The sequence below is a fragment of the Sturnus vulgaris genome, chromosome 2 (genome assembly GCF_052056855.1).
Source record: "Sturnus vulgaris isolate bStuVul1 chromosome 2, bStuVul1.hap1, whole genome shotgun sequence".
Lineage (NCBI taxonomy): Eukaryota > Metazoa > Chordata > Aves > Passeriformes > Sturnidae > Sturnus > Sturnus vulgaris.
Genome location: NC_142244.1, coordinates 103,566,560 through 103,589,977, shown reverse-complemented (window position 1 = coordinate 103,589,977; position 23,418 = coordinate 103,566,560). Strand labels below are relative to the sequence as shown.

The window sequence follows — 23,418 nt, the reverse complement described above, 5'->3', positions numbered from 1 at the left end:
AGGTATTGCAGTTGTCAGGTTATTAGTTAAGGTACTGTAAAAGAAAAAATGTGTGTTTGGATTGTACTATTTGCTGACCTTTTTTTTTTTTTCTACTTGGAATCTCTTGGGTTGTTACTGGTGGGTAGTTAAAAACATACCTTTGCTTTTCTCTAACTGTTAGGAAAGTATAATTTGGTATAGAAAGTGATGGTTGAAACTGCTTGAGTTGAACCTGTTAGTTTTACTAGGCAAGATAAGTACTCTTTGTATGTATAATCAAAGATACTGTGTAAACACTATTATTTTTAAACCATTACTGATTTATCTGTTCTTCTCATCATGTATTTCTCAGTTTCATGCCTTTTCTGCTGCAGTTGCCTTCAATTTCCTTAATGTGTTTCCTGGTGCCAAAAGAAGGATTTTCAGTTTAATAGTCTTGAGTTTTTAGGATTGTAACTGGATTCAATTGCCTGGGATTCTAATTTTACTTCAAATAATTTTTGATTTGAAATAATAAATTTGATTTTAAATAATAAATTATTTGAAAACAGAATTTGTGGGTTTTTCCAGTAAACTAGGAAGAGTGCACACTTACCAGAAATGATCCAGATTCTTAGCTAATTTAGCCTCCACTATCCTCAGCAGGTGCCATAAGGCGGTGTATTGCTGTCAAGGCTGCAGTGGGACAACACCAACATCCTTAGATATGCTGTGCATGTTCATGTTGTTTGTTTGAATTTGGGACAGTAAGAAATGTCATGAGTAGTATTGACTAAAGTACAAAATTTCCTCAGGAGTTCTTGAAGAAATAACACTGAATTATTTAAAGTCTCAGTCTGCTCACTTTTCTGTGCCCTAATAGATGGCCTGGTTCTTCTTGGGTACCAGTGGAGACAAGTAACATATCACTGATCAAACATGCCAGGATACTGACACGTTAGCTGGGTAATTGAGGTAATGACTTTGCATTAAAGATAAAATATCAGTCTTAGTACAGCCTTTGGCTGTTACATTTGCCAGAGCTAATTTTTTCATTTATTGAGATGCTGGCCATCACAGAATGGGTAAGGCTGGAAACAACCACTGGAGGTCATTTTACTCCAACCTGCTGCTCAAGCAGGACCCCCTAAAGCACATTACTCAGGATTGTGTCCAGGAAACTTATGGGTATCTCCAGAGGAGGAGAATCCACAACTTCTGTGGGCAACCTGTCATCTTTATTATTTGTTCCTGTTACTTTGAGCCAGAGAAGAAAGTGTATTTGTGTCTTTTTCCCTCCTCTGCAATGCAAAAGGAGCTCCAGTCAAACTGGACTCAGCGTGTCTGTTTTAAATAGTGTTGTCTGACGTGACAGGCAGAGTGCTGTAAGATACCCCCCCACCATCAAAGTGCTTTTCATATGTGGATAAGATAACCATAGTTCATGAGTCACTGGAAAATGTCCCTGCCTTCTCCTGCAGTTGAGAGCAAGGTGTTGAAAAAGCTTTGTGGACAAGCAGTGCTAAGCAGACAAGCCTTATTCTGTGTTCCATGTTCTTGACTTGGTCTGTGCTGTAAACCTGGGAACTGAACTTCCTCATGAAATGTCAATGCTCAGCTCTGTCAAACAGAGAAGAGTTTCTTGCAACATCCCTGATTTTCTATAGATGAGATCATTTTTATCCTGTGTTGTTGCTTGTTGATGGCAAAGGAGCAGAAAGAGCCTCTTGATGCTAGATGAAAAAAGATGCCATATAATGCTTAGGGCTAGCAACTAGGAAGTTTCCAGGGGAATGTGTGATAGGAAAAGTCAGAGAGAAGATACAGAGGTGTGAGAAGAATGGGTTAAAAAAACAGACTAAATTGAGTAGAGAAAGACATAAGGAGGAGAAAAATTCTGATTGAAGGATCACAACATACAGAAAGAGGTACAAGGTATAAGGCGGAGTAAGTATTAAATACCTTACACTTAAAATACTATATTTGTAAAAGTGTGTGAACAAAAATTAAAAGGAAATCTCATCTTTGAAGAAGAGAGATTGTGGGATGAAGACTAGAAAAGATCCATCTCCCTGTCCAAAGTCTCAGATGGGTGCCAAGGGAACCTAGGGGTGATCTGAGAAGACATGACGTGCTCCATCTGCCCAAACAGTGTTTAGGCTATGGTGGTATTATATTAACCTAAATAAACCAGGACCGTAAATTCTACCAATCTGCAAGTGACAATTAGTAGTTTAAAACTTTTGACTTACACTAAACTGGAGAATTCCATATAGTGAAAAAAGATGAGGAGTACTTCAACAAACTAGGCGTTCACTTATTCATGGCAGCAGATGTGATGCCTCCAGGGGTGCTGAGGCAGGGGACTGATGTCATAAGGAGGCTTTTTTCTCGTTTTGGAGAACTTGTAGTGAGAGAACTTTCACCATGACTGGAAGAGGTTAAATAGTATGCACTGTCAAGAAGGACAAAATGAGAGCAGCTGGGGAATTACAGCTGGCCTGCGTGATCTAAATCTTCAGGAAGATTATAAAGAAAATATTTCTGGAAACCATTTCCAATCAAATAAAGGACAACGATTAGGTTAGGAACAGTGGAGGTAGATTTGCCAAGTGTGAGCTGTGCATGACTGATTACCTTTTGTGCTTAGCTATTCTGGAAACAAGGAAGAGCAGTGGATGTTGTTCATGTCTAGGCTTTCTGTACAGTTTCTGTAGTGTCCTTTCAGCCAAACTGGTGAGGTGTGGTTTGGATAGGTGGACAAAAAATTCGCTGGACTGTCAGGCAGTGTAAGGTCCACCTGACAGATGGTAGCTAGTGGCATTTCTTAGAGGTCAGCACTAGCTAGGACTGATGCTGTTATATGCCTTAGTGTCAGATGGGTACGATTGGACAGAACACACTGCCAGACCAGTTTGTGGGCAACATCTAATGGGGCGGAGTAGCCAGTAGGCTGGAAGGCAGGACTGCCCATCAGAGGGACTTGCCAGTGCTGGGGAAATGGAATGGCAGGACCGCGGTGAGACTCAGTGGTGAATGGAGAGTCCCCCTCGGCTGCAGACCTGAGCCCTGCAGCAGCCCAGGCGGGAAGCTGGCTGCCTGGAAAGGAATTCAGCAGGAATGAGCCTAGAGCCCGGCAGGCAGCACCTAAGTGTGGACAAGCAGCGAGCTCTGGTGGCAAAAGACCTCAACTGCATAGGGATCCTGCGGGCAGAACTGCGGGCAGCAGGCAGGGAGGAGGCGTTCACTGCTTCGGGGGATTTGGGAGGCTCTATCTGGAGAACTGTCTTCGGTTTTGAGCTGCACACTACAAGGAAGGCACTGCTGTACTGGAGTAGGCTGGCTTGAAGTCCTGCAAAAATGGAAGGAGCCAGAACGCAAGATGTAAGCAAAAAACTGGTACTGAAGCTAGAAGAAATGTTTATTTTTCAGCTAAAAGAAAACAAAGCTTATGGGAGATGGTCATGCTGTCTTCAACTGTCTGTTAGGCGGATGGAAAGGGGACAGAGCCAGGCTGCTGTCAGAGCTGCGGTGGAAGGAGAAGTGACAAATACTGACTGGACCATAAGAAATTCCTCTTTGATGAGGAAATCTTCACATTGACTCTGATGGAACCCTGGAGGAGCAGGAGGCTGAACTAGAGACCTGGATCCCTTCTAGCTTGAGTTACTTTGGGATTGGCAAGTTTAGCAAGAAGTGATAGGGTATTGATACAGCATTGCAGAGAGCATCAAGGGTCATTGACCCATGGGTCAGTGCCAGTAATGCAAGCAACTGTGATAAAAACTCACTCCTTCCATTTTTAAATTAGTCAGGCTTTTTGCCATTGCTGCTTGTTTTGAATCACTATTTAAGAGCCTCACTCCCATGCTGATTATAAACTAATGTTTTTTTCATTTGCAAAAGGCTCTAGTTACCTTCTGGCGTGGATTTTGTTTTGTTCCATTTACAGTGTATGCTGGTTTGTTCTTCAGCATGAATTTTTTTTTCTCTCTAGTTTTCATTTTCCTAGTGGGTTATAAAGTTGTGGTTGTTGCATAATGGTCTTTTCTTAAGCTGTTTATTTCAGCCTGAAGATTTGAGTGTGAAGAGAAATGCACATTAAATTATTTAGTATGAGCTAATTTTCTGAAGGATTTCTGGTAGTCAGAAGCTGCATATTTTCAGGGTCTTTAGAATTAGAAATATGCTTCTTTACAATACAATTGCTTCTTTACCTGTGCACTCTGAGAATACAGAGAAGCTTTCATGTAGGTATTTTTTTAATTACTTATCTTTCTAGAGATGCATCTTACATGTTGCAAACATACATGTGTCTCTTATTTCTATAACTGCAGTAATTAAACGATAATTAACACCATCTCTGAGAGCTTGGCTGTAATTTAATGCAGTGTATCTTCACAGGTGGAGAGCTTCTAATTTTAACTCCAGGACATTTCTGCTTGATGCAGGAGCTTTTGATAGCTAGGATTTAAAGGAAAGAGCTAGGCAATGTTTTTTCCTCTTGGTTTTATTTTCAGCTGACTGCTTGTGTTACCTTCTGTGTCTTTCTAGTAAGTGTTCCCTAGAAAAAACAGAACTGTTTCTTTCCCTCTGTATTTTTGGTCATCCTACGAAAATTGCCATCCTGTTATTAAAATTGAGATACTTTGGGAAATATTGCTTTATAATTTTTTTGGAGGAGGTGAGTGATGGTATCTCCTGGTAAATGCAGTGTCACTGGAGTGTCTATATTTGTACAGTCCTTATAACAATGAGGCTATGATGCATGACTACAGCTTTTACATCAAGTTAAAATTGTAATCTCAGATCTGAGACAGCTGGGACACAATTAATGTTTTCTTTTGGCTACATTTAGTTATGTAGAATTAGTACTTTATTAAGGTAAACTCTGATTTTAAAACTTTTTTTTTCTTGTTTTTAAATCAGAAGGCAACCTGAAGGGGCAGCTTTATTGTGAGAGTCCAAGAAGAATTTTTATAAGATAAAGCCTTTGCTGTCATTTCATTATAATTAATTTTTGCACCCTCCTTGGCCTGTTAATGACAAAAGCAACAAACCTGGAGCCTACTTTCTGGGGAAAGCTCTGAAGAGCTATTTCTGCCTTCCTGAAATACAAATATATATTTAAGTTAATGTATCCTGCCTTTTGTAAGTAATACAAAATCAGTGTTACTATATAAATGTGTAAATAAAATTTTAATTCCAAAAGATGTGAAACTCCAAGATGTTGTGTGAAAGTGTCTTTGTTACCAGCCTGCATATATTCTAGACCACCAAATTAACAGCTTTTGACATTTTACTGACTTGTTACTGACTTCTCACATAGCTAACAAGCACATGGCTTCTGCAGTGCCAAGGACTAATGACTCGTACACTTTTGAGTCTGTTTCACCAAAACCCAGGACCTCAGCAGGCCAAGGGGATGATTCCCTTTTGCTTGAGGCACTTGGTATTGTCAGCTGAATGCTGTGCTGCTGCAGGCAGGCTCTGGGTTTGAGCCACAACACATCCTTCAGAGAAGCTGCGTGCGAGTGCTGGAAAATGCTGCCATTTTCTGATTGTTTCTTTGCTTCTCCTCTCTCCTGAAAACTGCAGAGATAAGTGTCTGTGCCCAGTGGCGTTTTTGGAAGAATTACTGGCGCACCCGGAGCTCTCTCTCCCTCATCCCCAAGGATTTTGCGTTTGGCCGTGTGAGTGGCTCTTGCTGAGCCGCTGGGTGGCATCACTGCATCATTTTGGGTTCATCAGTGCTTCATTCTTCAGGAACATCAGAAAGATGCCAGCTGCCCAAACAAGAAAAAAAAAAGCAAAAGGGCTCTTTAAGATAATTTAGTAACAAAAATATTAGCTGTGCCATTGTAGCTTTTGTCTTACACTTTATATTAAAATAATTAATATGCTTGCTTATATCTTTCATGTTGGTACTTCATATGTTTTCCATTCATGCAAAACTGGTAACACTAATTAAATCAAATAGAGAATCCACTTGCCCATACACATAAACAATGACACTATTAACAGTGGAAAAAATACCATGATTTTGTTACTAAACATTGCCATAATGTTTACCTATATGTTCTATATGACATGATATTCTACAAAAAGAAACCTTTATGTGACTTGAGATAAAAAGAGACAAAGATGCAGTTGGAAGGCTATGCTAATCTTTTTTCTTTCTAGTGGGTAGTATTCATAGCATATATTTAACAGTATCCATGTGTCTGTGTTTTTCACTGTATATCATCTCAGTACTCATGTGAGGTTATCATATCAACCCTGCTGTTATGGGAACTAAGATATAGCAAGGCTAATGTGATTTATATAAGGCTGTTTGGGAGATCTTTATGCAGAGAATTGAATTTAGATATTCTGATTGGGATCATTTTGCATGTGAAGCACAAAAAAAACTGAAGGAAGGTTTATATTAATTTTGCCATTGTGTGTTCACCCCCATAAATTAACATTACTCTTGAAGCTCCTTCAAGGTCTGTATGTATTTCAAAGGTGGAGTTTTCATTTGAGAATTATTCTGCTCTTGAAAAAGATGTATTCTGTAAGATAGCTGGGTTTTCTGTCCCTTTCTTTCCTCAAATCCTCATTTAAGGTCCCTTCTAAAAAAATTGTGTATATGGTATTTTTTTATCTTGTGTCTTCCAGAACAGTTTAATTGGGATGATTATCTGAAAGAGACTGAATCAGTAGCTGCCCCTCTGCATTGTTTCAGACAGGTATGCCAGAAACTATTTTGCAAGTGTGTGAGTATGTATGCCTGTTACAGGATGATCTTAGAAAGGCTTTCACATTTAGACTGCTTGCAGACTTCCCATTTGACTTCTTTTGATCTGTAGTTATCAGTAGCTTACAGTTTTGGCAGTTACTAGCTACGGAAGTTTCTTCGTTCCTGGTTTCTGCCTCAAGCCAAATTTTGAGGATTTCATTAAAATTGTATCTTTGAACTCTGATTTCCTTTAAAAAAAAGACTAGTTAATGTAAACAGATAGCCTTGTCAGTGTTCAAAAATGTTTTCTACTTTTTTTCAATAATCTTAGCACTACCATGGTTTTAATGAGAATTAAAAATTTGGCTGATTGTCAGAGGAGTTTTTCCTCTGTTCTGTTTTTGAAAGATTTGTTTCAATTCTGTCTAGCTATAAAATGTGTGTGTAGTAGAGCTTAGTCACCACTTTTTTCTGGATCTCTAGTATGTTTGATTTATCTCTTTCTGAACAGAGTGCTTTCTTCTTAGGTGTAACAGATAGTACAATTTAAAAAATATCAAGTGGAATATGTGGGAATACAAAGGAAATACTGGATTTATAATAAAGGGGGTTTAATGTACTATTTTGTATTACACTATACCCTACAGGTTTGATCCCCCCTACCTGATGGTTTGGAATCTATTTGCAGATGCAGTTCAAATCTACCATCTTGTGTAAGCTAATGGCCTCCAGTTATTCAGCCCTCTGGAGACTGAGTCAATCTCTTTAGGCATCTTTCTCTCTGTTTTCCCAAGATAGGTGTGTCTTGTGTGTGTAAAGTTAGATAGGATTCATTTTGGTCTGTGTGCCCTCACTGTGTTAGAAAGATAGTTGCTAAGGAATTGATTGTTCAGGTTCATAGAAGTGTAATAGGTGTGACAAGCAGTGCATGTCTAGTTTAGTGGCTTGGGCATGTTCTGAAATTTTTTTCTAGAGTCTGTTGGTGGTCTGATTGTACTTTAAATGATACTGGCCTCCAGTGGGGGCCCAAATAAAAAACAGCACGAATTGAATAATCTGAGATGGAGAGGAACCATCACTCAGTGAGTCTGAAGCAGTTGCAGGCATGGAGAATAAGGAGAGAGAAACACAGGTGGTCTCATTTCCTCATACTAGATCTTGAATCTCAGCTTGCTTTTTGCAGATGAGGCTAAAGGCAAAGAGCCCCTCTCATGCTGCTTTCAATGAGAGGTGGCTAAAAATGCTGGTGTCCATAGCTCTGAGTGGAGCCCCAGAAATTAATTTCACAGTATGTGTTTTTCACAAGGCAGACACCTCAAACTCCTCCTGGGTAGAGGCAGAGGGTGGTGTATTGTCCCTGGATCTTTCTGAGGTTAATGCCATACTCACAGATCATAAACCACTGTGACCAGAGTGTGTGCTCCCAAGGGATGTAACTACTGTGGAAAGCTGCTCAAAAGCCTTTCCACGTGCCTTTCTTGCATCTATCTCTTCCCTAGTAATGCTCAAAAAGTCTGAACTGAGCAACCAAATAATGCCTTGAATAGAGGTGCTTAGGTGACATGCATTGACAGAGATAAATCCAAGGATTGCTTAAGGAGTGTGTGAGCTGGAAAGAGCTTTAATTTATGTGCGTAGCAAATTTCAAAACAATTTGCATATGCAGATTTTCAGTTTTTCTAAGAGTCGAACTTTAAGTAGAAAGTGATAGGCAGTGGTGATAAGTGCAGAGCTGGATCCTCTCACTACATAATGTTTGCAGATTTTAGAACCCTAAAGTGCATGTGCTTTGTGCAGGACTAATATGACTTTTATTGGGTTATGCATGAATTGTACATGTCATTATTACTCTGTATAATGCAAAGAAATACACTGCTGTGGCCAACCAGAAAATAAAGAGCAGAGAGAAACTTAATTTGGCAGTTACATCCAGAATTTGTGACTTGTGGGAATTTTGAAAGTTTAAATTTTGTCGTAATTAAAAATTACCTGGGAAACAATAAATTAAAGCTTCTACCATAAATTAAGACACAGACAGCTAATGGAAATTGATTAAAGTATTTATCTTAATTTAGAAGGTATTTTATCTGTTGCTTTAAGTTGTTTTCAATAACTACTTAAATTTCAATGCACTTTATATTTCTTTTTCTTGCCCTAAAACTTCTTCCCAAGAAATTGAAAATTTTAAATGTAAAAGCTCAGTCCCTTGTTGTTTGAGCAGAACTTAAAGCAAGGCTGTTACTGAGCGAGGTTTTGTTATTTTATTCAAAGACAAGCTAGCATGGAGGACTTACCTTTTTAGTAGAATGCTTTGAGTTGTGGGTATTTAAACAAGCTCACCTTCTCCACAAAGAAACAAACTCCCCAGTTTCTCAATTTCTGTTGCTTTTCTTGGTTGTACAAAATAACAGCTTGACAAGCAATATCCTGAAATTGAATTGCCCTTTAAATTTAATATGCTCGGGCTCCCCTTTCAGCCAGCCTGCTGTCTGAGTGCAGCACTGGCAGATGCTCACTGAATTTTGCTCGCCTCTTTGGCTTTTGGGCTCAGGCACTACCAGGGCTCCTGCTGTTGATCTGAGGTGTGTTGCAAAGAGTGCACCTGCACAATATAGCAAGTAGAGCAAGATGCATTTTACGGTGGAGAAAAAATACCATTAACACTTGTTGCAGATTCCTTCTGTCTTTTCCTGTGTCAGCAGACCAGTAAAAGCACTTTGTCTGCCTGCTGTGGGATCCCCACCTGACATGGTTGGGCAGGCACAAGAGGACATAGGAGTCCTTTGAGTATGAATGGCCATGGTTTTGGGTATTCTAATGTGCCTCCTGTATTAGAAGTCAGACTGTGTTAGTCTGAATGAGGTAGCTGTTGGGTTTAAATGTCATGGGCAAGGCTACTTACAATTCTGGGCGTCTGTAATCAAAAACTACTTTGTACTGAAGAGTTGTAGGGAAGAGCTTCCAGGGTGATAGGAGAATAGTTATCATCTCCTAAGAGAAATTTCAGTACTTGACTGACTTACATTGTTGAAAGGGTACTGATAAAGAGTCAGTTGTAGCTTTTGTTTCATTTTCTTAGGTGCAAAAATAAATGAAAGGATAGTGTTGGCCAAAAATTCCATCAATAAAATTTAAGCTGGAAATGAGGAGACAATTAAAGAGAATAGTGAGAGGCATTCCATCCCAGATAGTGATAATACAAACTTTTGAATATCATTAGGGAAAGTCATTGCCTGTAATATGACAGAAGGCAAGTAATCAGACTGCAGTCCAGTCAATCTCCGCCCATAGTGTGTTGATACATGAGTTAAAAGTATCCTGGTTTTTTTCATCTTTAACGTGAAATGGTTCTGCCTAAAGACCAAATTGCATTTGTCACATTTATTTTCCCTGTGCTAATTAAATTAGCATTGCATTGTATGTTTATGATTATATTCAGTTCTCTACAAATAAGCACAAGCTACAGTTTTTGTCTTAGCACAAAATTTTTATACAACTTTAGGACTATTTTCTTTCTTCAAAATGTTTACACTAACTCGTTTTTCTGTCTTCTTTCTTTGTAATGTCAACTTTTTTTTGATACAGAAGTATCCAAATTTTGTTTGGATTTCCAAAATATTACAATGAGGATAATATTTATTCGAATTGGGAGCTAATACACCTTGTGGTTGGGATTTTTTTGGATGTGTGTGTTAGTTTGTGTATTGTTTTTTGGGGGTTTTTTGAGTTGAATGTCATGTTTCCTAATGTCCTTGTATTCTATTCACTTCACTGCTCCCTATCTTTTTGTTCATACCTTCATAAAGATTCCCTTGTTACCCTTCTTAGCATCCTTATCTTTTTAGGAATCAATCATGCTTATGCAGTCGATAGGTTATCCAGCTGCCTTTTCTCACTTGCTGCTAGACACTCAAAGTTTAAAAGCTTCTTCATATTTATCATTTTTATGATAAGTTTGGAAGAAGTAAACCTTTATATTGAACTGGTTGGCAAATTTAGTAATATTAACAACAGTAAGAAAAAGTCTTTTACCTTGTATTGTAGTCTAGAATTCCACCTACAAATGATTTCAAAGTTGGCATGAAACTGGAAGCCCGTGATCCTCGCAATGTTACCTCAGTTTGTATAGCTACAGTAATTGGAATCACGGGTGCCAGGCTAAGGCTGCGGCTGGATGGAAGTGACAACAAAAATGATTTCTGGAGGCTTGTGGATTCCTCAGACATACAGCCCATTGGGACCTGTGAAAAGAAAGGGGGCATGCTCCAGCCTCCACTTGGTAAGTAACAAAGCTGCTGAGCAAATGTGTGCAATATAGCTTTCAGAAAGTCATATGTACCTTTTTGTCTTGGCAAATTCAATGATATGAACATTTCACCAAACCATTTTTTAATTGAAAAAGAGGTAAGTAAACTAATTTTGGATAAGTGAATTGTGGCTTTTTCTTATTTTTTCATTCTTCTGAAGTAAGAATGAGCAGTTTTGTTTGTTGTTGTTTTTTAATAGGCCCTTAGTCTTAAATGTGCCTCTTCTTTAAATGCTCCCAGACACACAGCCTGCCTGATGTGTGTGTATTCAGTGTTTTGTTGCATGGGGGCCCTCGGAAAGGGCTGGAGAAAGCCAAGTTGCCCCTTTACTCTTCATCAGTGCATCCAAGCAGCTCACAAGAGGGCACTGTCTACTACAGGCCTGGGAAGCCTCAGCAGGGCTGCTGGAGGCACATCCCTGCAGGGCAGTCAGGATGTTTCCTTGGGCACCCAGCAAATTTATTGTGTTCTAGAACAGGCAGCAGAAGGTGGGTTAGTGCAGAATTGCATCTTTCTGCTCTGAATTTTTACTCTGAGGTAGTAAAAGCAGCAGTCCAGAGCTCTAGAAAACTGCTGGCTTAGACTGCATGATATTCTCATTGCCTCAAATCAAGATATATGTTCAGGAATGTCAGATCAGTTCATCATGGCTGGTTTGTGAACACAATGAATTCTTGTGAACAAGATACAGCTTAGAAATACCATGCAGAACTTCTTTTGTCTTCCATGAGCAATATGAGTGACAACATTGTGTCTCCCCAAACTGAGAAATAGTGCTTAGGTTTAGCCTTACTGGGGAAGTTTATTGTAGGGAATCCTACAAAGCAATTCCTTGTTACCTGATGAATGGTCAGAGGTAACTTTGACTAAACTGCTAGTGGTGGTAAAATGTGACATTGCCTTTCTTTGGTGTGATTAACCTGTATATTTAGATATGCATTCTTGTATTTGTCAGTAGCTTAAACTCTATGTATGGAAATATTTAAAGATTTCACAATGATCTGCAAATAGTTTTGTTTTTAAGAAGGAAGAAGAATAATGGCCAAAATTTACCTGAACACTCTCTCCCCTGTTATCTTATGATCTTCTGTAATTTTTAGAAGATGCAAGAAATAATAAAAATAATAAATTGTAAAATAATAAAAAAATTAACTGTATACAGAAATTGGTTGCTGCCACTTTTCCATCAGTAATTCTTAATTCTCACTGGAGATTTAGTAAGGGTAGGGTATGCTTTCTTTCAGTAGCCTCTCAAAAGGCTTGTCATCCTGCTTTGGAAGTAACATCCAGTTTTTCTGTTTGAAAAATGAAGTGAAAAGTATTATTTCACTACAATATGAATCTTAATTTGCTTATGGAGAGACAGACACAAAACAGTTGACTTAACCATTAAGACACTTCACACACATTATAAGGGTTGATTTTGTGCTGCTGTGCTCCTTCATAAACACAAGAAAAGCAATTCAACCATGGTGCCAGTGTAGAAAAATATTGCTTATGATAGATACAGTTTGAGCCCAGAAGGGTTTTTTCCCTTCTTTTCAATGGATATATAGAGGTTTGGAATGAAAACACTGGAAATTCCTGACATTGGGGAAAAAGTTTATTTTCTTTTTTCCATGAAGTTTCTCCGTTTAACCTCTCTGAAGATCCTGATACAACCCTCTAGAATGAATGAAGTGATGCCAGTATAAAAAATGCAATAGTATACCTGTTCCTTCAGCTGCACACATGAACAGTGTTAAAAACACAGCTTCAGGAGCACAGCAGTTTTTAAAATGTGTTTCTAAACCAGAGTGATGAATAAAACAGCTCTGGTTATATGTGATGGGGGCATCTGGTTCCTTAAGAAGAGAAGCTTCCTATGACCATCAGTAGAAAGGTTGATGCCTTCTCCTTAGATACTGTTTCTTACTCTTAGCTGGTCAGGTTGCCTGCAGTGCAGTACCTAACAGGCAGCTATTTCCCTGCATCCAGGTATGTAAGGTTTACCTGGCCTCTGAACAATTGCTGATTTTACAGGAAAGAATGTGAGTGCCACTCTTTTGGCCCTCCTGCCCTAGATTTTTCTAGAGATAGGCTGAATTCCAGCAATCAAACATTCTGGCATACCTTGATAAATTTTTGAAAAAGCCTTTTTGGCAGTTTTACAGCATCATGTTCCTGGGTAAAGCTGGGAGCTAATTGGGTGTATAATTACCTCCTGTTAGACATTTAACCAACGGATTTTTTTTTCCTTGGTAGTAGGGAACCTTTTGGATACTAATGTTCTACTTTATCATAATAGCTAACTAAAATAGACCCTCCTACCTGATTTTTACATGACTTTAATTATGCATGTTACATAAGGGTTTTGAGAAAGTGGTTATTGCAACAAAGTGTTCCTGTTCCAGCTGCTGTTTTCCATTGGTGAGCTTTTTGTTGCTGAGAGCTTAATGTTCTGAGCAAATTATGTTGCAGATAGCATTTTCTCTGGTTTTACCTGGACAATTTAAAGGCCAAATGAAGTTAATTGAAGCTGTTGTTTAGTTGTCACTCCTCTGTCTTGCTTATGTATCTTTTCTATGCTACCTGGTTGGGAATGTTGTGTTTCAGTAACCACACATGTTCAGGTTTTATAAAGACTGGTATGAAACCAGGCCTCACAATTAGCTCAGTGGTCCCCAAATTATGAGACTATTTATCACATAGGAGTTCTGCAGTAATTTAGGTGTTGCATAGGTAGTTCTGGCTTGAAAACTGTTTATTCTACTGAAGATAGCCTAAAGCTGTGAGTTAAAGAACCACTATAGCATATAATAACATTTTAGATGAGTAAATTATTTAACTGATTAAGAATTGCAGATATGTTCCACCTTTCTATTTACAGATTTTAAAGACAATTGTTAAAGATCAGTTATGAGGGAACTCATGAGCACTTGGCAGATTATGGTGCTATTTCCTTTGTGGAAAAAATTCCAATTTGCTGTATTACGTCTGTTTCTCTGCAGAACTGTTCCAGACATCTAACTGCTAAAGAAGCAGAAAAAAAATGTCCACTGTGTCTGTTATCTTACTCATTACTTTAAAACATTCATTTGGAAAGCAAAGAAAGCAAAAGGATTTTTTGTTTGTTTGATCTTTTAACTGGAAGGTGGTTGACTGTAAGGAAAGATTATCTGGAGTAAGAAGGTTTTCAGCTAAACCTTTGTTCTGTTTGAATAAGGTAGTTCATCTAAACAAATCTGATTGTTGTATATGATTTTTTTATTCACTTGTTAATGAAGAATAATAAAAGAGATTGGTTTATGTTTTTCAATATGATACATGATTTATTAATTTTACCTTTTTTTGTTCACTCTTAGATACTCTTTGTTTTTATGGCTATTTATGTATTTGTTTTACTGAGGGAGGGAAAGAAAAACAGTTGCGCTGGTTTTTGTCTGTGGTTTAGTGAAAGAATAACAAGATTCTCAAAAATATAAAAGTATCTTCTCAATAAATGAGCTAGAACCTAAAGAGAAAGCTAGGTGCTTGTGCCAGGGAAGTTTCACAGAACTAGAGTCTGTGTGGGACAACCTAATGGTCTCCTGTACTGGGACTTGCATATCATTAAATCCTCAAAATTAATCTGTAATACCTGACGTTATGATGAGTGATTTTGCAGGCAAGTCACTCAGAATGGAAATGAATCTCACAGCTTTCTGCAGCTACAGGGACCATGTTCGTTTCTTCTTAGCTACTTCTATTTCAGCCAAGTCTGAAATAGAGTGAATGAGGCATTAGTAAAACAGACTTTATAACCTTTCCTTTCTATTGTATTTTACAAACTGAAAGTAGGGCCATTTGTTTGGGGTTTTTTTGTCCTCAGGGTTCCAGATGAATGCATCCTCTTGGCCAATGTTTCTCTTAAGAACTCTCAATGGAGCTGAAATGGCACCTGCAGCATTCTTCAAGAAGGTAAGAAGAAAGGCATTTCTAGTAAACAACTTCTATCAATTGGTCCATGGTTACATTTTTTAATGAGGAAGCTAAGATATTACTCTGTTGTCTGCAGCAAAGACAGGGAAGGCAAGACTATTATTTAAAATTACTTTGAACTGGATTGACATGTTATGGAACTAGACAGAAAGGAATCTTCTTCTAGTCCGTAGAGAGGGCCATTTCTTTTCCCAAGCTGAGACTTCAAAGTATGGTGTGCTATTTAGAAAAACTTTGTTTGCTCATTTTTTCTCTCATGGATTTTAGGTAAAATGCATAATACATTTCTTAACAGCACTGTAGTCAATGTGCACAGGAGTAAAAAAAAAATTAATAGGGAATGAGAGCCATTGGAATACAGTAGTGCTTGGAAAGGTTTTGTTAAGCATTTTCAGTGGGCACACACTCATTTAAAATGTAGTGAGAAAATAGTTGAAAATAGCAGAAAAATCCATTTGCTTCTTTAAACTCTTACTCTTACTCTTGAGTAAGTTACTGTGAAATACGGAAAATTATATAAAAATAACAGTAATATTTAAATGACTTGGTTCCGTTTTTTGTTGAGTTGACCTTATTGTCATACCGACTGCGTTCTTTTTGGATACTGAGAGTGATACTGACAAATATGTCAGCAAATCAAACAGTTGGGTTCAGGCCTGCAATCACATCACTTGGTGTTAATTTCATATAATTATAATTTTTTTTAGATAAGATAATATAAATTTTCTGAGGCATGATGAGCCATGTCTCTCAGTTCTAGCCTGCAGCACATCTGAGATGGGCTTGGATAATAAAGTTCTTGAGGATGAGTTGGTAATTTGTGTTCTGTTAGATCACAACTCCTGCTGTGGAGGTACGCTTATGCCAGTAACATTCACTTGATTTTTGTTTTTCTTTTGTCCACTTGGAATTGGTCTAAGGCCAACTGAGTTAACAGGGGCCTATAAATAATGTCCAATGCTAATGAATTTTTCATGGATTAATTGAGAGGTAAAGCTTTTACCGACAGTTATCAGTCCCCAGAAATATCCATGCTCTGCAAACCTCTTCTTTATTAGCATGTAATAATTTCATTTTAGTGTCTTGGCTGTCTTGCTGCCCAGACATAATGTATTAGTTGCAACCTATTGCTTATGTAAATACTTTTATCAGGGTCTTTCTGTCATGGAGAATTTTGCTAATTATCCCAGCTGTGTTTGGGGGAATAGCATAAAGATTTTTGTAGTGCAGAAGAGAAAAGGCAAATTTGAAATATTAATAAGTTCCCTTGAATGTGTTCCTGAGAGTAGTGACTATAAGTAGTAAGAATGTTAGGGAAAAATAAAGGTCTGTAACTTAGTTTTGGTTTGTTTTTTTTTTTCACGAGGTCATAGAAATAAAAATATTCTACCATGCTTATTTTTGTAGGAACCGCCAAAACCTGTGCCAAACTGCTTTAAAGTTGGAATGAAACTTGAAGCTATAGATAGAAAGAACCCATACCTGATTTGTCCAGCAACCATCGGAGATGTTAAAGGAGATGAAGTTTTTGTTACATTTGATGGCTGGAGAGGAGCATTTGACTATTGGTGCAGGTGTGATTCTCGAGATATTTTCCCAGTCGGATGGTGTAGCTTGACAGGAGATGCATTACAACCACCAGGGAACAATGGTAAGATGACTAATAATATTGCTTAATTGTTTTTCTCCTCAATTACAGCAGAATTTTAAAAACCAGCTGGCTGTATGCAGATAAGACTGAAGATTTGATTTGTGAGTAGCAGACGAGGATGAAATGTTGTTGAATTTTCTTTATGTAACATAAAGCTAATAGAAATTGCTGGAAAACAATTTTTGCCTGTTCATAATATCTCTGGGAACATATTTTATTTAATACTGTTAGGAGGACTTCTGATGACCTCTAATTTTTGTGTGCTTGTAAAGAATCTTGAACTAGATTTGCTGTTTGTATTATTGATAGATACATGCTCCTGTTTAGTGATAATAATTTATTAGCTGCTGCAGCTCTTTATGTTATGCTAACTGCTAAGTAAAGTAGTCTTTCCTTCTGTGATGATTGCAGGTCTCAATTATATATTTAGTGTTTCTGCTTTCATACTCAGAAAATTCTGTCTTGTAGCTGCCTATTCTAAATGCTTTGTCGTCCTCTTTGCTTTAGGGATGTTTGTTGATCAGATGGTACTGTCTCTAACTAATGGCCACTTTATAATGAACAACTCTCTGTCTTAGAAAGAAGGGAAATAGCATGAAGAGGGATATCCCTTAGTGTAATCCCTTTGCTGCTCTGGTGATTGCTTGTCAAGTTTCTGTAGTATAAGACTTTTCTGTCAAACTGTTTGAGCTTTTCTATCGTCATCCCATACAAATTTGTCAGGAAGAGAGGTTTTGAAGGAGAGGAATCATATTTTAACTAATTTCTTTATCAACCAGAATAATTTGTTCTCGGTGTGAATTTTCACAGGTGGTGTTATATGAGTAAGGAACAAGTAGATTGGTGTCACAGAACTCTCACTGGAAGTAGGAGAGGAACAGAAGCAAGAAGGCAAGAAATCATAATGTTTCTTGGCCTTTCCATCCCCATTGTTTTTCTTAGTCTTTTGCTAGCAGATCAAGGACTGTAAGGAAAATCTAATTGGAATTAGTTAAGGGTACCTCTGCATCCTTGCTCTCACCTGCCTATCTGAAGTTGCTGACAGGGGTATAGTACCTGGAACTGAGTTGAGTCCATTCTGGCAGATTTCAGCAAAGGAGTAACTATGTGTGCAGCTGTACTGTTCAAAACAATCTGCTGATACAAACCTGCAGTGAGAGGGAAGGAGAAACTCAGGTGAGGACGATGTACGTTTGATCAGAAGTCATCTAATAAGTACCACACTGACCTTAGTCTTAATGTTTCTGTGCTCTCAATCTCTAAAGTGTCCTTCTCAGCTTCTTCGGGGTTGACCTTTTCTTTGGAGATCATGAATGAGATGTGTTATTACACTTAAGTTAGTTATTTCTTTGCTGTGGGAGTGACTGTGCACTGGAACAGATTGCCCAGAGAAGTTCCAGCATCTCCCTTACTGGAGATATTCCAGAGCTGTGTGGACACAATCCTGTGCCATGTGCTCTGGGGTGACCTTGCTTGAGCAGGGAAGTTAGACCAAATGACCCACTGTGGTCCCTTCCAACCTGACCCATTCTGTGGTACACAAGAGGGGCTGTGTAAATAAGTGGCATAGAATTTTTAAAACATATTTTTGGGACAGTTTAGATTACTGAGTCCAATTTAATCTTCTGGAAAGAAGACTATGAAATTGTTTCGTTTACTCCAATTTCACCGCTGGAAAGCCAGTGATATTTTGAGGTAAGACATACTTCAATAATCAGGCAAGAATGTTTTCTTGCCAGATTAGTGCTTGATAGAGCTCAAAGTTGTTTGACAGTAAGTAAAGCTGGTTATGTAATCCAGTTCTTCAGGTAATAAAACAAACAAAATATCAGATAGATACTGAAATACCTTTCCAGGTAGGATAATATTGCATTTTAATGAGAAAATATAACACTCTAGGCATTAATAAAATCTGAAGCAAGGTTCTTGCTGACTTGTAGTTAAAACTGAGAATTTTGGACATGTAATAGAAATTGAGTGCAGAGAGGTGCAGGCTGGAGTGTTTCTTTTTGATTCCAAAAGTGGGCCCAAAGTTAACTGCAGTTTTATTGAAATTGTGTATTCATTTTTTCTCTATTCTGAGCACAAATAATTTGTTATCTCTATTTTGCTTTGTGTTGTTATTTTTATTTATTTAATATTTTATGTTTGTATGTGTTATAGACACTTGTTGAATTTACATATCTGGATGAAATATTTTTTGCTCTGAGGTTAGGTTTCTCACTGTTACTTGATTGCTGTTGAGCCGTTAAAGAACTGCAATGACAATCCTTTATTAAGATGTAAATAATAGCCTCAAGAAGAGTATAATCAAGTCATTTCAATTCAGAAATATGATGATGTTGTCAGGATTCTTCATTATGTCACACACTGTCTACTTCTGTTAAGGGAGAAAATATGACAGGTACTACATTGCAAGGATTTGCTTGGACTATGGAAGTGTTATTCTGGTCTGGATCTTTTTCCTGCTGGTTACCTCAGTATTTCTGGCTTGAATTTCTACAACAGAAAGTGAAAATAATTGACCTAAGAGTGGCTTGAATTCCAGAGTGAATATGAAAAGTATTCTTGATTTTTGTAAAACTGGAAGCATTTAAATGTGTTAAATCACTACTTAGACGGTTGAAAAAAACCAGCCTCAGATTTTAGTGATCATGCAAAGCCAATATCCTGCACTCGAAGTACGAAAGCAATAAAGGGTGCTTTAAATTTAATTCATATCTAGGACAATAGGACAATAAGTTCCTGCCATGAGGTGTATTTTGGAGTCTAATTTGTCCTTTTGAAAGGGAGATAAAATGCAGTAAGGGAGACAATATGAAAATTAGGGAAGTTTTTATTTCAACTGTCTACTGTCTTAGCCTTTTAGGATGCCCAGAGAGAATGTAGGACCTCTGCCATGGGAAGTGTTTAAGAACAGGCTGCTAGGATGTGGGGGAGTTTATTCAGACCAGATTATGTGTTATTTTTGCTCTTTATAACTGCATCTTCTGTACCTCTCATTGGTATTAGACAGCTCATGAGCTAAGATAAAAGATAATACAAAGATGTTAGGTCAAAAGTTGTTTTGGACCAACTGTTGATAGCCTTCAGGTCTTAATATTTGTGTTTATGTTTTGTCCTTATCAGAAGATGTGACTTCGGTGCACCTGGATGGATGTGTGCACAGTGGTATGAAATGTACCAGTCAATATTTATAGTATCAGAAGCTGTGCTTAGCTAATATTGTAGTTTGTGTCATTAGAAATATCTCCAACAGTACTGATTGGTTATGTATGGTTTGATTCCAGTGCTTGATACTGGCTTGGCCCGCTGCCTCAAGGTTAATATTTTAAAGATGCAATAGATTGTTTTCTCTGTGTCTCTGGGTAAATTAAATGCTTTTAGAGATGACTACTGAGCACATAAACAATGTTGTGAAAAGTACCTAATGAAAGAGATTGACATAGTAGTGTCTATGCTGGACCAGTTTGAAGGACTATCTGCTCTTGAAGGCTTTCTCATCTTCTTGAAAGCAGATGTCTGAAGAAAAGCATAAGCACACAGGAGACAGGTTTGCACAAGTATTCCTAGTATCTGTCCATCTACTGCCCAGCACCTTCTAAACCCTGAATAAAGCTTTAATGCTGGTTCCCTTCTCAGGTACTCAGCACAAAAGGGGAGGAACTTGATCTAACCTGTTCTATTATATACTGGAGTCATCTGAACTTTTAGCACCTACAACATAAGGTGTTCTCTACTTGAGTATATTTTTTGTGGAAAAGGAGATACTCCTTTTCCTTCCTGATAGTTTTCATTTGTTGTTGTTGATTTCCTGTACTAAAACAGGTTCTTGTACTTCCAGTACTTTTACAGGAAGATTTTGGTTTTGTTGTTCAGGGATAAGTTTTATTCCTCTGGCTACCCTTGTTCTTCTTTACTGTTTCCTTTTCACTTACAGCATTTTGAGCCACTGGATCCAGAAGTGCACTATATATGGAAACTTAGTGACATAATGGTGCCTTCAGTTATGTTTTTGTTCCTCTCATGATTATTCATTAGTTGGTATTTGGGGTTTTTGGACTTTTACTGATATTGTGTGCTTCCTTGGAGTGATATGAATGCAAAAAAAGAAATCAGTCTTGTTGCTTTAGTCTTACCTTCTGCATTTTCTTATTCTGAAATTTGGTCATCTCTTGGGTCCATGTAACTTCTGCTTTTGATATACTTTAAAAAGGCATTTAAAGTTTTATGTCTTTTGCATGTTTTTTTTATTCACTATTTTTTCTAGGCCAAATGTGTTGTACTTTTCTATTTAACCACAATACATTGTAATTTTTACTTTACTCAGTTGAATAATAGAAATCTGTTACTATACCCAAGAACATTCTTCATAATCTTGTATTGCTCTGTAGCTCGTTGTATTTAAGACTTATGATTGAAGTAGGTAGCAGGTGACTGGAGATTGTCAGAACAATTTCTATTTGCTGTTTCTGTATAAATTCATTTTACTCTTTAGTTATTACATGTAAATGGCAGTTACTTAGGCAACCCATCTTTTTATTTATAGTAGAAGTAAAACCTTTTCCATAAAAGAGAGAAAACAAAAGAATGACTAGGGACAAGCCATATGGGAAACAAGTAAGTAGTTTCACCTGCAAAGATTGATTTCAGTATTAAGTAATATCTATCATTTAGACGTGAGCAGCATCTGAAAAGAGAGGGATCAGTTTCTGCATATCCATGATTCCCTCAGCCTTTTGAAGCTGGATTTTTGAGGGATAAAGGTGATGCAAAGAACTTAAAAAGTTGGAACTGCTCTCTGCGCTCTAAAAATTTGGGAGGCCAAAGGAAGATGATAAAAATAATTTTAAAAAACCAAACCAAAACCATGATACACTGTAGCTTTTACCCGTAGTCATATTTCTTCTTTCCCTCTCCTCTGTCTCTCCCTCTTCCATACCCTGCGTTCCTCATTGCTTTTCTCCTAATTTAGTGCATTTATTGTCAGTAACAGCAATCTTCTTTCATTATGCTGATCAGCACGTTGATATTAAAGGTCTCTTTCTAAAACTCTGTAGCAATAATAGTAGTACAGGCTCAAGCAGAGATTTAAAAGTATCTTATTTGTCTATTTCATTATTTCTTAGTTTTATTTAGTTTTCAGTCATGTTCTCAATGTTTACTTTGTGCAGATTTTACCCAGCTAGATACTAGAGATGGTCTTCTCTGTTGCTGATGAAATTAAGTGAAAATAACTATATTCTGTTTTCAGCTGAGTTGTGCACAAATGTGCAACATCAATACAAACCGAAGTACTGCCCTATTTGCTGGTGAAACAGAAGAAGTGTTGAAACTTTGGACAGAGCTGCAGTTAGATCTGTGATGACTCTGTGTTTAGAGAAGCCAAAAAAAATCAGATAAGCATGGTAATTAAGCTTCATTAAAGAAAAGAAGGTGAAGTGGTACAATTTCATACTGCTGGAGGTTTTATTTTTGTGTCAGTGCAGCCAGCTTCTCTTCATGAGCAGATCACAGTAGTTAAATCAGGCACACACAGTAAGCAGATTTATGCTGTCTTCAGAATTGTACATGAAAAACTCCTCAGTGCTTCAGGCTAAAACCTGATTTGCCACATTCTCTCAAATGTTAAGCTTTTTTTATTTGGCATTAATGTTTCTTGACATCTTGCAGCAAGGCTTGGATAGTGTTGCTACAGGGCAGTAATCACTTAAGAAAAATACAGGTTTTGCCTTTCCCAAAGATGTGACCTTATTGTAACTCTGGATTCCTCATCATCTTACCATGTTTATTTATAAGGTAATTGAAATTTTCTTGTAAATTTGAAGTACTCAAACACATGTATTTTTGACTGCTACATGGATTTTTTTTATTTGCTCTTGTTCGGGTTTGCAGGTATTTCAGTATTGTCTAAACAGAAAGTTGTACTGCTGTACAGACCTCCCACCTGCAGCTTGAGTAATAGAAAACCCCACTCCTGTGGGTACTAAGCAGTAAAGAGTTACTGACCTAGTTGTGCCAAGTCACAGCAAATGATTGTGGTGCCCTATTAGTTGATGGGATTGAATTTATATTTTCCAAATCTGTGTTAATAGGTATAAGCTGTGTTCAGAGTATCAGTGCTGTCATTGAGATGCTGAGACAAAACAAATTGTGGCATAGTACTATCCATGCTTTGTCTGTCTTTTTTCCTTCCCTAGAAGCTTGTTGCTTTTTATTGTCTCATTTTGGGCCCACCTGTCATCCTGTTTATGCTGTTTGGGGAAAAATAATGGTAAAACCAGGGCAGAATCAGTAATGATTGGGTTAAAAGTCAGGTTGTTAAATTTGTACCCAAATTTGTGTACAAAAAACTGGGCTTTGTCAGGCTTATTGACAGATTCATCATCAGCACATCTAAGTTAACTTCAGGTAATTCAAGTTGATGCTGTTTTGATAGTGTGAGTTATTTGCTTGCTGTCTTCCTTGTCAGAAGCTCTCTTCCTTCCTTCCAAATTATCAATCAAATATAGGGTTTTTTTGTTGGAGTTTGTCTGGTTTGGGTTTTTTGCTAATGTGGTTGCAATGGCAATGCTTGTTGAAGGGTGAGACTAGAACCTGGCTTCTCACAGTTATTGGTTTCTGGGGACTAACTGAACAGATCTTCCAGGAGTCTTTCTTTTGTTTTGCCCCCAAGTCCCACATATCCCCTGCCCCATCTTAGCTTGTAAAAGTTGGTTTTTTTGGAAGTGATGTGTCTTACTTTGGTTAGCAGTGGAGTTTGATGGATCTTGAATGGTATTTTCAGTGGTTGGTTCTTTAAAAGTGGCTTGCCTACC

General features: G+C 37.7%; 1 protein-coding gene across 9 annotated transcripts in view; it reads left to right on the top strand.

Moving 5' to 3' along the window:
- Positions 1-23,418, top strand: part of SCML2 (Scm polycomb group protein like 2) — a 72,329-nt gene that overhangs the window by 19,967 nt on the left and 28,944 nt on the right. For 8 of the 9 annotated variants that reach the window (XM_088160243.1, XM_088160241.1, XM_088160242.1 and 5 more), the window contains 4 exons: positions 6,622-6,692; positions 10,727-10,961; positions 14,840-14,928; positions 16,357-16,600. In XM_088160243.1, the coding sequence (XP_088016369.1) occupies positions 6,622-6,692; positions 10,727-10,961; positions 14,840-14,928; positions 16,357-16,600 (639 nt within the window). Of the gene's footprint in view, positions 1-5; positions 5,655-6,621; positions 6,693-10,726; positions 10,962-14,839; positions 14,929-16,356; positions 16,601-23,418 lie in introns of those variants that run through there. The other variant, XM_088160245.1, reaches the window with a different exon arrangement.